Below are 12,053 nucleotides of genomic sequence, written 5' to 3' on the forward strand. Positions count from 1 at the left end.
TACTACACAACTACGAGAATACATAGTTTTAAAATATTACAAAAATATTTGCTGAATTAAAATCGAGAAGAACAAAGCATTCATGAATTAGTACTTGAGCAATTGAAAATTAGCTTTTTGATTTGTATTATGTAAAAATGGGCTAATTCATATAACAATTTCAGTGGCCGATATGCAAGATAAGATCTACTCATTTATATTCTTACATGGATAGGTAGGATAATAAGCCCCATGATGATTTTTTGTGTTGATTCCTTTATGGGACATGATTGATATAATTTATGGATTTGGGCCATAGCTTTATTTTAATTCTTTTACATCCAAAAAAAACTTTTGTTTCCTAATTTTGATAAGAGCCTCTGTAACTTTTTATTAATATCATTTCATATAAAGTATATGAAATATGATCAAGCAGTATAATAATTGTAATTCTCATACTCACATGTGGGTAGCTGATCAGTTCATATGAAATTTGAATTGATCGAGAATATATTTTCACAAGACATGATATGAATAAAATTTTAGTATTGGATGAATTAAGCTTTGATATGATCTGATTTTTTTTTATAGTTAAGATTGGAAATTTATATTTTTCTCATATGGTAGACCTAATCACAGTGTGATTCATGTGCCTTGTTTTCTACACCTACCTATATCATGAACAGTATTTATTATTATTTTCTTTTTTCTAAGCATTTTGTTTGCTTCACCTACCCCATTGAAATTTATTGGATATCACAGTCTTTTTTATTTTTGGTTGATGATATATTCTAGTGATCAAGGCATAGTCTGTGCAATTAAAAAAAGTTCTATTTATATTGTAAATAATAATTAGTATTCAATTATATATATAACTAAAAAATTAATTTGATATAGTAAAATTAATTGTTTAATTTTATATATAACATAAATTATGAATATTTGAAAAAATATATAAGTGTACATGTGTCATCCATCATGTACATAGTGCTAGCTAGCCATGGATGGGAGACTTCCATTGATAGGTTGAGTAATAAAGAGAGGTAGAGTCAACATGTTATCTAAGGTAAAATTAAGGGCTATCATGATATCAAATATTTTTCATGATGGAGCTCATTACATACATAATGATAGTGATTTTGCAAGTAATATTTGCAACAAAAACTTCAACAAATAAATATCATACTATTAAGATAAAAACATGTGAAATTTTATTCCACATGTTTAGACTCTCCAATTTAGTTTGGCTAAATCATTCTAGAGACATTTTACATAGTGAAAACACTCTCCAATTTATCTCTACTACTATTTTCTTTTCCCCCAGTAGGCTTATAATATTATTATATATATATTTGATTTGATTTGATTTAATTGTCAAAAATAAAATCACAATAAGAACAACCAACACTCAATATTTATAAATTGATCTTAACAACTAGTCAGCTGATATCTTCAAATTTAGGATTTATTTCAGCCATTAAACTTGTATTCAAATTTGGTGCTTCTCTCCAACCAATACACCTAACAAGATACAGTAGGAATTCATGCATTCCTTTTGTAGTTGGGAGATATGCCTAATTCCTTCCCCAAGTCAACATGGAAATAAAATTGCAAGCGATCAATTTTCTTGCTAATTTTGTGAGACCTTAGAGTAACAACTCAATTTCATTAATATCTGAATTATGTTCTTCCTATTGAATTATCTGTTGTCACTGTTTTGTTCATCACAGTTTAAATTACTGTTATTTGGAAACAGAATACCTTTTTTTTTTTTTTTTTCATTTTTGATAAAATTATATATGTATATGTAGTTAATGAGTTTTGTATTCATCCCTCTTAAGTTAAAGTTATACATATTTTTTTTTCTTCAAAATCCACAAACATATATATATATATATATATATAGTAAATAAATTAAATTTATATTTATACCCCTTAAATCTCATAATGATGCTAAAAAAATTAAGAGTATTTTAGGTGCTTTAAGTAAAATTAATGGTATAAGTAGTTCAGGGGGTATATTTATACTTTTAAACCACATTATGATGCTAAAAAATTAATTTGAAGTATTTTAGATACTTACATTAGTTAATTAGATTCCAAATTCAAGATAGATAATTTTAAAAGAGCATACAATCAATAGCATGATCACAAAATAGAAAAAGATGCATTTTCATAAAAAAAAAAAAATAATAGTTTTCATTTTTTTCATAAAAAAGATGCATCCCAATTATCTTAAAAATAAAATCTCTTTTTGATTTTTGTTTACTTCTTATTTTACGGCGGATTCAATAAATTAAGAATAGGTTCAACGAATTAGAAGGAGCCAAATTAATAACCAAGAAAATAATAATAATAATAATATGAAATAGATATTTCAAATTAAAATGTAACAAAAATGAATCATTGTTTCCTTAAATGCATCCCCCTCGCCATCTGTCAGAACAGTACAGTACAGATTCCCATCCCTCTGCTGAAAACACCTCACTTTCGAGTCCATTCGTACCACAACGCTGACAAAGGCCGCAGAACTTTCGTGCCGGTCTGTTGTTTGGGTTGAATCTGCTGAGACTCTTTCCGGGGTGACGTGGTGTCCGAACGCATGGGTCCCCAAGGCGGAAGACCACATCAACCCGGACGGATGTCACGGGTGACTGTGCTGTCCTTCTCAGCGTTTCGATTTTAACCATGGTTACCGGCCGCGGTAGGTGGCAGCGGAGCCGTGTGGGGGGTTTGGTAAGCGAGAGGTCGTCGATAAAACCACCCTTTCCCTCTGCCATCCCACCAACTCCACCCTCTCTCTCCGCGACCCACGAAGACGAAGCAACCCCGAGAGAGGGAGGGAGGGAGGGAGGGAGAGAGGGAGTTCACGATCCATCGTGGGATTGTCTTGCGTCGCATCGCCCGATCGAGAGGCACCTCTGGCGCGACGATGGGATCGGAGCAGATGAAGCCCTCGCCGCTCGATCTCCTCTCCTCGATCCTCACAGGCGGCGATGGCGCGCCTCCGGAGGCTGGGCTGGCAGTGATACTCGCCACCTCGATCGCCGTGCTCGTCGGATGCGCCTTCATCTTCTTCTGGCGGTCGTCGCTCGGCGGGAAGGCGAGCAGCCCGGTCCAGCCGCCGAAGCCCTTGACGGTGAAGGTGGAGCGGGAGGTGGAGGCGGACGACGGGAAGAGGAAGGTCACCGTCTTCTTCGGCACGCAGACCGGCACCGCCGAGGGGTTCGCCAAGGTAAGGGTTGGATGGATCTCGGTGGGCTTCGGCCGGAATCTTAGCAAGTTCCGTGTCTTTACCTTTTTGTTTGCTTCCGAGATAGGCGCTTGCGGACGAGGCAAAAGCGCGATACGATAAAGCCGTCTTTAAAGTCGTTGATCTGGTAAGGCTGATTGACGTGTTCTGAGAATCCTCGAGCGTTTGATTGGTCTTTGACGACGTGGCGTTGACATTGGGATGTCTGGCAGGACGAATATGCCGCTGATGACGATGAGTACGAGGAGAAGATGAAGAAAGAGACATTAGCTTTGTTCTTCCTGGCTACGTAAGTTCGAATTTGCTGCCTTGACGATGTGCTTCCATCAAAGCATCTTCTCCATATGTCGTTTGACCATGTTTTGTTTGGAGCTTACAGGTATGGAGATGGAGAGCCTACTGATAATGCTGCTAGGTTCTACAAATGGTTCACGGAGGTTGGGGAAAACCTAATTTTTGATTGCCTGTTTTACGATTCTCTTCTCATGGTTGATGTCTAATATGGTGCTTGGTTGTTATTGATTGGAAAGGGTAATGAGAGGGGGAATTGGCTAGAGACTCTTCAGTATTCTATATTTGGTTTAGGCAACAGGCAGTATGAGCATTTCAACAAGGTTTGTTATATGTTTATTGTAAATGTTTGTGAATTTAGAATATTCGTTCTTGAGCTGACTCTTTCCTCTCTCTTTTTTTGGCGTATAATAAAAGGTTGCAAAGGTGGTGGATGAGACCCTTGCTGATCAGGGTATATTATTTTAACCATCTAATCTCGTTACTTGAGTGTTTTTTCACATAATATATATTTTGTTCCTTTGTCATACTTCATGCTTTATGCCTTGTGGTTCTTGGTGGTAATAGTGTGGTATAAACATCATACTTTTATAATGTGAAGGTGTAAAACTTTCATTATGGTGGTTATTTTGATTTGCAAAGATCTCAAGTTACTGATTTGGAAAAGATTTCATTATGGCCCTCGATGGACACTTTATAGCCTTTCCATATTGGATCATGCTGATGTCTGTGTCATGCATTACTCAGCAGTTTGTGTTCAGACTTCAGAGTCTCATGGGTTTTCTGATTTCTGTCCTCTTATAATGATACTGGTTAGATATATTTTTGCTGTATATGACATTAGAAGCCATTGAAGATATGCTCACATGCTTGTATCCTCAGGTGCAAAGCGTCTTCTGTCTTTGGGTCTTGGAGATGATGATCAATGTATTGAGGACGACTTTAATGCATGGTACAAAGCGTCATCCACGTCTTTAAGAGACTGTAGTGCTTGTGTGCTGTTTTGTTGGTTTCCTCCGCTAGTAAGTACAAATTTTGAGTCTCTTCTTGTTGACAATCTATTATTTTAGGAAAGAGCTTCTATGGCCAGAGTTAGATCGGTTGCTTCGGGGTGAAGATGAAGTTTCTGGTGCATCTACTCCTTATACAGCTGCTATTCCTGAATACCGGGTTGTATTTATCAAACATGAAGATGTGGCAAACCTGGAGAAGAGTTGGAGTCTGGCAAATGGTCATGCAGTTCATGACATTCAACATCCATGCAGGTAATATTTTGATTGGCATGTTCTTCTCAACAACTACACAATTCTCTGGTTGAATAACATGACTAACTCATGCACATTTTGGATATTCAAGAGCTAATGTGGCTGTGCGTCGGGAGCTTCATACCCCAGATTCGGATCGGTCCTGCATCCACTTGGAGTTTGACATTGCTGGCACTGGTCTTGCGTATGTTTCTTTTCTATAATTCTTTATGGTGTAGAATGCTTCTCATCGTTTGCTTTCATTTGATATGTTTGCATTATTAGTGAGGTATCAGATGGTTTAATTCGTTATTTTGAAAGTCACTCCAATTTGAACAACCAAATAAAGTTACTTGCATGCATGTTATGTGCTAATGCACAGCCCGCAGCTTTGATGCTTCATGGTAGAAATCCATGTAATGTGGGCTCCATCTTTATGCTTTGGCCTTTTCTTTAGCAGTTTAAGCCAGTAAATGCTTTTAATCTCTTTGAAACTGGATTACTATCCTGTAGTTTTGATGCTACATGTTAGAAATCCATGCGTTGTGGGCTCCGTCTTTATGCTTTGCCCTTTCGTTAGCAGTTTAAACCAGTAAAAGTTTTCAGTCTCTTTGAAACTGGATTATTGTACCTATTTCTAATTTTCTCTTCACTTGTCTCAAGTGGTTTCAGTCCTATCCTTTTCAGTTGAGCAACTCTCATAACGTACCTAAAGCTCCTTTTTTCGCGAGTTTGAATGCTTCTGCCTTCCATAGTCGTTTAGCCCTGCCAGTCCTAATTTCTAGGATCTCATCCTCTGAATGAGAAGGTACTTTTGCCCTGTCTTATGCTTAGGAATATTTGTGTAGCTAATCTTTGGGTCCTTGTTTCTACATTGCTGTTCCATTTATGTCCATCTCATTCTCCAGAGCATGATATATATAGTTAGGAATTGTGCAGGAGAAGCATTTCTCTAGAAAGGTTGATGTACCATGTGTGATAAGGTTATTTGTGTGGTTGTTTGATCCACAATCGCGTGCTTCTTTAAGATTTGGCATTGTTGTTGGTCATTTGAAATAAGAACTTAGGTCATGTTAGTTATAGCCATTTATAGTTGAGGAGTTCCATGTCAGTTGATTTTCTTGTAAACACTATGATGATTTTGTTACAACAGGTATGAGACTGGCGATCATGTTGGTGTATTTTCAGAGAATTGCATTGAGACTGTAGAGGAGGCAGAAAGACTATTGGGTTATTCATCAGACACATATTTTTCCATTCATGCTGACAAAGAGGATGGTACACCACTTAGTGGTGGCTCTTTGACACCTCCTTTCCCATCTCCATGCACCTTAAGAACTGCACTTACTCGATATGCTGATTTTTTAAATTCACCCAAAAAGGTGAAATTTTCATTGGGCTCAAAGTCATCTTGCACATTTCTTTAGTTGTTATTTGATACTAACTTCAAGTTGATTTTTATGTTAACTGTTCACAGAGTGCTTTACTTGCATTAGCTAAGTACGCATCGGATTCCAGTGAAGCAGAGCGACTTAGATTTTTGGCTTCTCCTGCTGGAAAGGTTCATGTTCTTTCTGGGATTTCATAAAAATTGTCATCTTGCTTAGGTTAAATTATAACCCCCGTTTTGCTCTGTCGCAAATTTCAATTGAATCCTTCAGCTATAATTTTTCCCAATTGACTTACTAAACATCAATTGATGTTTCAATCAGATCCTACCAATCTAGTCTTGATGGAAAGCTTATCTGACCTCACAATGCAGCTTGACTTACCAATATGATATAAGTTTTGAAGTGCGAAGTTGTTTGATGTATCACTCGAAATCTAAAATTTAAGGCATGGCAGTATTGACTTGCCTTAACTTGGCAATCAATATGAGGATGTTAGTCAGCTTTTCGTTGTTTGTGTGATAATGGGCAAGTCAAGTCTTACTGTGATTCATTTCCACATTCCATCAAGAATTATGGATGGAAGCTAATGGCAGAATGTAATTGAATTTTAGGAGAATTTTAAGTTTAGAGTCTCAATTTAAAATGTCTGAAGTTTGAAAGATTAATCATCTTACTTACCCTTCATCAAGGTTAATGCTTAGTTGTTGTGTTGCAGGATGAATATTCTCAATGGATTGTGGCTAGTCAGAGGAGCCTTCTTGAAGTTATGGCTGAGTTCCCTTCAGCCAAGCCTCCCCTAGGAGTTTTCTTTGCTGCAATTTCCCCCCGCCTGCAGCCTAGATATTATTCAATATCATCTTCTCCTAGGTAATACCTAGTTCTATACTTGATACATTTCCTACTTGATGTTTTAGTTGACCAATAATTTGGATCTCTTATAGGATGGCACCAACTAGAATACATGTGACATGTGCATTAGTATACGAGAAAACACCAACGGGAAGGATTCACAAAGGAGTCTGTTCAACTTGGATGAAGGTACTTTTTCTACATTTTTGGAACTGTTTAATATTGCTTTGACTTGATTTCATAATTGGTTAATTATCCTAAAAGAATTGGCAAGCCTAAGTTATGCAGATCAATTGCATTATAAGTCTAGGTGAATGGAAGTTTTGTCTGAGTTATTTTAGCTTAATTTTTATATTTTAAAATTTGAATTTGATTTCATGGTATGTATCTTTTTTTCTGTACTACTAGTAGAAGATTATGAAATCTAGGTACTTTAAATTGCTTGCTGTAACCATGTTGGCATGTGTTGGATAAAATACTTGTAGGATTCTCTTTGGATACATGTTGGTTATCTCTTCGAAGTATCCCATCTTTTTATATAGTTATTATAAAGATCTGGTGCTTAGAGAATACTTGTGGGTACTTTTTGGGTAAGTTTGTTCTTTTCATATGTGATATTTTTATTTAAAACAATATGGACACATTGTCAGTTATATATTATTTTAAAATTCCCTGTGTCGATGTGTTTGTGATATACTGATATTTCCACAGGGCAAAGAAGAGAGTCAAATTTTAGTTTGGAATCCAAATGAGACAAAATACTATAGAACCATAGAAAAGGAAAAAACATAATTTTCAGAAGGAATTATTATAAGGGTCTTTAGTGTATATCTTATCCGTTTACCGGTATTGTCCAATTTTAAGTAGTCCATCTTTGTTGTGGATGCACAATTTATTCTGTTCAATATTATGATGTCACTGCTTCTAAAGTATTTTAAACTGCCACAAGCATTTGTATCATATTCTTTTGTGTTTAATAATTTATTTTTGAGAAGGTAAACCTAGTTTTATGTATCACTGCGTGCATCCTTTTCTGCTTTCCTGTGTTATGGAGGGGATATTAAAGTGAGTTTGTAGCACTTGCCATGCCACCACAATTTAAAATGTATTATAGTTTTTTGGCTATTGTGCTGTGTGATTTTCTAGATTCATTGGATCTGTGGGCAATGTGCCCATCTACCTTTCAATGTATATTTGTTAGTGTATACTCCCAAACAAACATGTACTATACTCTTGAGGTTGACTGCCGCACATCCTGTCAACAAAGAACTTGTTATTGTTATATTTGGTATCTAATACATCATGTTCAAGCTGGTAGAGTGGAAGATGCAGAGAATTTTTTTTATTATATTCTTGTTATTGATGAGGAGTAATTTTTAACAAATCCTACTATTGCATCAGTTTGCATAATCTGTTACATGATTGCTTGTAGCCTTGTAACACTGATGTTTGTCACTGTTCATATTTTATGTAATGCTGCACAAGAGTTTTCGTTTTTAACTGTATAAGAATAGTATGTGAGGAACTCTACTTTTGTCCATCCAAAAGTAACACCCATAGGAAGGTTATGTCAGAATAGATAGTCTTTTATACATATCAAATGAGCTGTATGCTCTTCAAATGCAGAATCCACTGGGTTAGAAGTGGTAGGATTGATGTTCATAAACAAATCCTGTGTAGATATATTTTATTGTGGATCTAATATTTGGCAACCATGGTTTACCAAACTGAAATCCAATATGTGATTTTAGTAGCAGATCAGAAAAGGCTTATATTCTATGACACTATGTAGTTTCAGTATCTTTTGTTGTTTCTAGTCTTCTTTTACATGAACTTTTGGTACAGCCAGCATATTCTGAAGCAATGTTATTTGATGTGAACCCAACTTAGTTTATGGGTCTGTTTTCTGTTGGTGTTTTTTCATGTTATGTGACTTTGCAATTCCTGGCTTTTGCAGCATTCTGTTCCACTGGAAGAGAGTCAAGAATGCAGCTGGGCTCCTGTCTTTGTGAGACAATCAAACTTTAAACTTCCTGCAGATCCTTCTTTGCCAATCATTATGATTGGTCCTGGGACAGGACTGGCGCCATTCAGGGGTTTCTTACAGGTTTATATGAATCTCCATATTTTCTGCAAATGCGTTCTCTTTTGTTTTTCAGAAAAGAAACACATTCTTAGGAGGTTATGATTTTGCTTTTTTCTTTTATAAAATAAATACATTCTTAGGCGGTTATGATTTTTGACAATGTAAGTTATTGCCACTCAGGAAAGGTTGGCCTTGAAGGAGGCTGGAACCCAACTTGGTCGTGCTATTCTCTTCTTTGGATGCAGGAACCGCAAAATGGTATGATAATTGGTAAATACCTATAATTAGTCTGTCTCATGCTTTATAAGTCTATCTAATGAGATCCTTGTTTCAGGACTTCATCTATGAGGATGAGCTGAAAAACTTTGTTGAAACCGGGGCACTTTCTGAACTGATACTTGCCTTCTCCCGCGAAGGTCCAACGAAGGAATACGTACAGCATAAGATGGCTGAAAAGGTTTATGTGCTATGGAATTTCTTTCTGAGCTGATACCTGCCACCTGTATTTTATATGCTATGGATTTTCTTCCATCTCTTCAGTATGTTAGACAGAGTTGTTGTTTTCAAAAAAATTGCCACTAATTGTTTCACTTCATCTTTTCAGGCCTTGGACATCTGGAATATCATCGAGCAGGGTGGTTATATCTACGTTTGCGGTGATGCCAAGGGTATGGCTAGAGATGTCCACAGGGTACTCCACACCATTGTTCAGGAACAGGTAAACACTTTATTTTCAGAGCAAGGTCATAGTTTGATACTGCAGGGCCGAAGTCTGTTGTTTGATATTCCACATGTCAATGTAAACAAATTGTTCAGCACATTCCTACGGGAGTGCAACTGTTTTCTGAGCCGATTCCATTTCATTGTTTTGTAGGGATCCCTCGATAGCTCAAAGACTGAAAGTATGGTAAAGAGTCTGCAAATGGATGGGAGGTATTTAAGGGATGTGTGGTGAAACCACATCTCAGCTTTTTCACTTTTCTGGAAAGTGCTCACATGCAGTGCCTACTCCTTTGGAAAACCTTTTTACGAGTGATTCAGGAACCTTTAACAAAGGTTCGATACTTCAATGCTGGGGACATTGATACGCTTTGTGTCCGCATTTCTCATCCTTCATGGCCTGCATTATTGTCCTCAATTATGTGATTCTTTTAACTGTCTAACAAGGATTTTGTTCATGTAATATATGCCCTTTCTATGTATTGCTAGATTGATTCGTTTGGAGAATAATCTATATGTTCAGTAAAGGGTGGAACAGTTGAACTTGGAATCCAGAGACATTTAATATTATATGAAGCAACTTCATTATTTTGTGCTTTCCTCTTGTGACTACTTTTGTTTTATGTTTTTTAATGATTTGATTTTGATTTCTAGATATAGGAAATCTGAACCGACGGTTCAGGAACCAAATCGGTGGTGGGATTGGTTTCGATTCGAATTTTAAAATATTATTATTATTATTATTATTATTATTATTATTATTATTATTATTATTATTAATGGTTTTAAAATAAATGTATATTTTTTATTTTAAATTATTTTTAAATAATAATAATAATAATAATAATAATAATAATAATAATAATAATAATAAATCAATGATTAGAATCGAAACCACCTGAATCAGAATCGTTAGTTTCAATTCCGATTTCAAAATTGGTCCTTGTTGACTCGATTTCGATTTCAAAATCGAGGCTATCTTTTTGATAATATTCACGTGCAATTTTTTTTAAGATTCATTATATGTTTATTTAAATATGACATAATATAAGTATTAAAGCGCTTACATCAAAACTCGAACTATAACGAAAGCGTCTCCTTCGGTGACATACACATATTCTTGTAATTTATTTCTTCCATTAAAATACTATATAACATATAATACTAGACATCTACTGCAGGATTTAAATTTCTGATCTTATAATCGTGTACACTATCCTGGAATGGAATGTTTTAAAAGTGTAAAGAGTCCCCATCTAGAAAAAAGTTGGTAAAAAATAATAAAATTATTATTCAAATAAATCGTTTGTCACCTTTATTTACTTGTATATATGTTTGGGAGTATTATTTGTCTTGTTTTTTTTGTGTGATTGTACGAGTAAAACTATCTCAAAATGAGTAAAATTATTTACTTTTATTTACTCACGCATCGAAACGAGTAAAACTATCTCAAAATGACTTAACTTATATGTGTATAGTCTGTTTTTTATAGGCTATGGTATGGTATGAAATATCAACTATCTCCGGAACCTTTCAGGAGGCAGAAGGCTGGATGGGGGTTTGGGGTAATATTAGGCGTTAATTGGATTCACAGGTTCACACACCAACCAACGAGATTAGGTAAAGTTGTTGGATATAATCCAATTCTCTTATAACTTGCAATAGAGTTCTGCATCTAACAAAAGCCATTTTGAGATCATTACGCGATAACAATCGTCAACTCGTCACACCTTAACAATCGATTATATTGGGAGTAGCTCATTGACCTATCACTTTACAAAAGAATGTCACCGGAACGTAAATATTGCGTGGGCTTACTTGGAGAATATGATAAAAAAGAATAAGTGAGCCGATTTGATAAGGTAACCACAAGAGTTTAAAGTCAACGACTTGGTGTTGGTGAAGCTCTAACCAGTATCACTCTAATTCTTTAGGCATAAAGTGCACAAGGGAGTAGTGCGTAAGTATGAAAAACTCTTCCCAATTATCAGCAAAGTAGGTAATGTCTCCTATGAGTTGCAACTGACGGCGTGGCTCAAAGTTCACAATGTCTTCTACTCAAGTAATTTAAAAGTCTACCACTCAAATCTATAAGATACTTTTCAAAGTGTTCCAACTCGGCTACTCTATACTAAAACCTCATACAAAAAGTAAAACCATTTTAGTGGATTGCAAGACAAAGTTATCAAATGGAACAGAATGGACCAAGTACTTGATGAAATCATTTTGTGGATTGAAAG

At 35.7% G+C, this 12,053-nt stretch overlaps 1 protein-coding gene across 1 annotated transcript; it reads left to right on the top strand.

Moving 5' to 3' along the window:
• The first annotated feature begins 2,761 nt into the window (after positions 1-2,761).
• LOC103970686 (NADPH--cytochrome P450 reductase 3) lies at positions 2,762-10,401 on the top strand. The gene is made up of 18 exons (XM_009384566.3): positions 2,762-3,214; positions 3,300-3,359; positions 3,445-3,521; positions 3,612-3,669; positions 3,763-3,846; positions 3,941-3,977; positions 4,406-4,475; positions 4,594-4,788; positions 4,880-4,972; positions 5,921-6,149; positions 6,245-6,328; positions 6,874-7,025; positions 7,100-7,196; positions 8,965-9,114; positions 9,274-9,351; positions 9,428-9,550; positions 9,698-9,811; positions 9,968-10,401. The coding sequence occupies exons 1-18, from the start codon at positions 2,912-2,914 to the stop codon at positions 10,046-10,048; spliced, it is 2,085 nt and encodes a 694-aa protein (XP_009382841.2). The 5' UTR covers positions 2,762-2,911; the 3' UTR covers positions 10,049-10,401.
• The last annotated feature ends 1,652 nt before the right edge of the window (positions 10,402-12,053 follow it).

The sequence above is a fragment of the Musa acuminata genome, chromosome BXJ1-11 (assembly GCF_036884655.1).
Source record: "Musa acuminata AAA Group cultivar baxijiao chromosome BXJ1-11, Cavendish_Baxijiao_AAA, whole genome shotgun sequence".
Lineage (NCBI taxonomy): Eukaryota > Viridiplantae > Streptophyta > Magnoliopsida > Zingiberales > Musaceae > Musa > Musa acuminata.

Excerpts from the sequence above, each read along its gene's own strand:
- LOC103970686 (XM_009384566.3), top strand. The coding sequence starts at position 2,912 with ATGGGATCGGAGCAGATGAAGCCCTCGCCGCTCGATCTCCTCTCCTCG. Across the intron at positions 9,551-9,697 it reads AGCATAAGATGGCTGAAAAG|GCCTTGGACATCTGGAATAT; the intron begins GTTTATGTGCTA and ends TCATCTTTTCAG. Across the intron at positions 9,812-9,967 it reads ACACCATTGTTCAGGAACAG|GGATCCCTCGATAGCTCAAA; the intron begins GTAAACACTTTA and ends ATTGTTTTGTAG.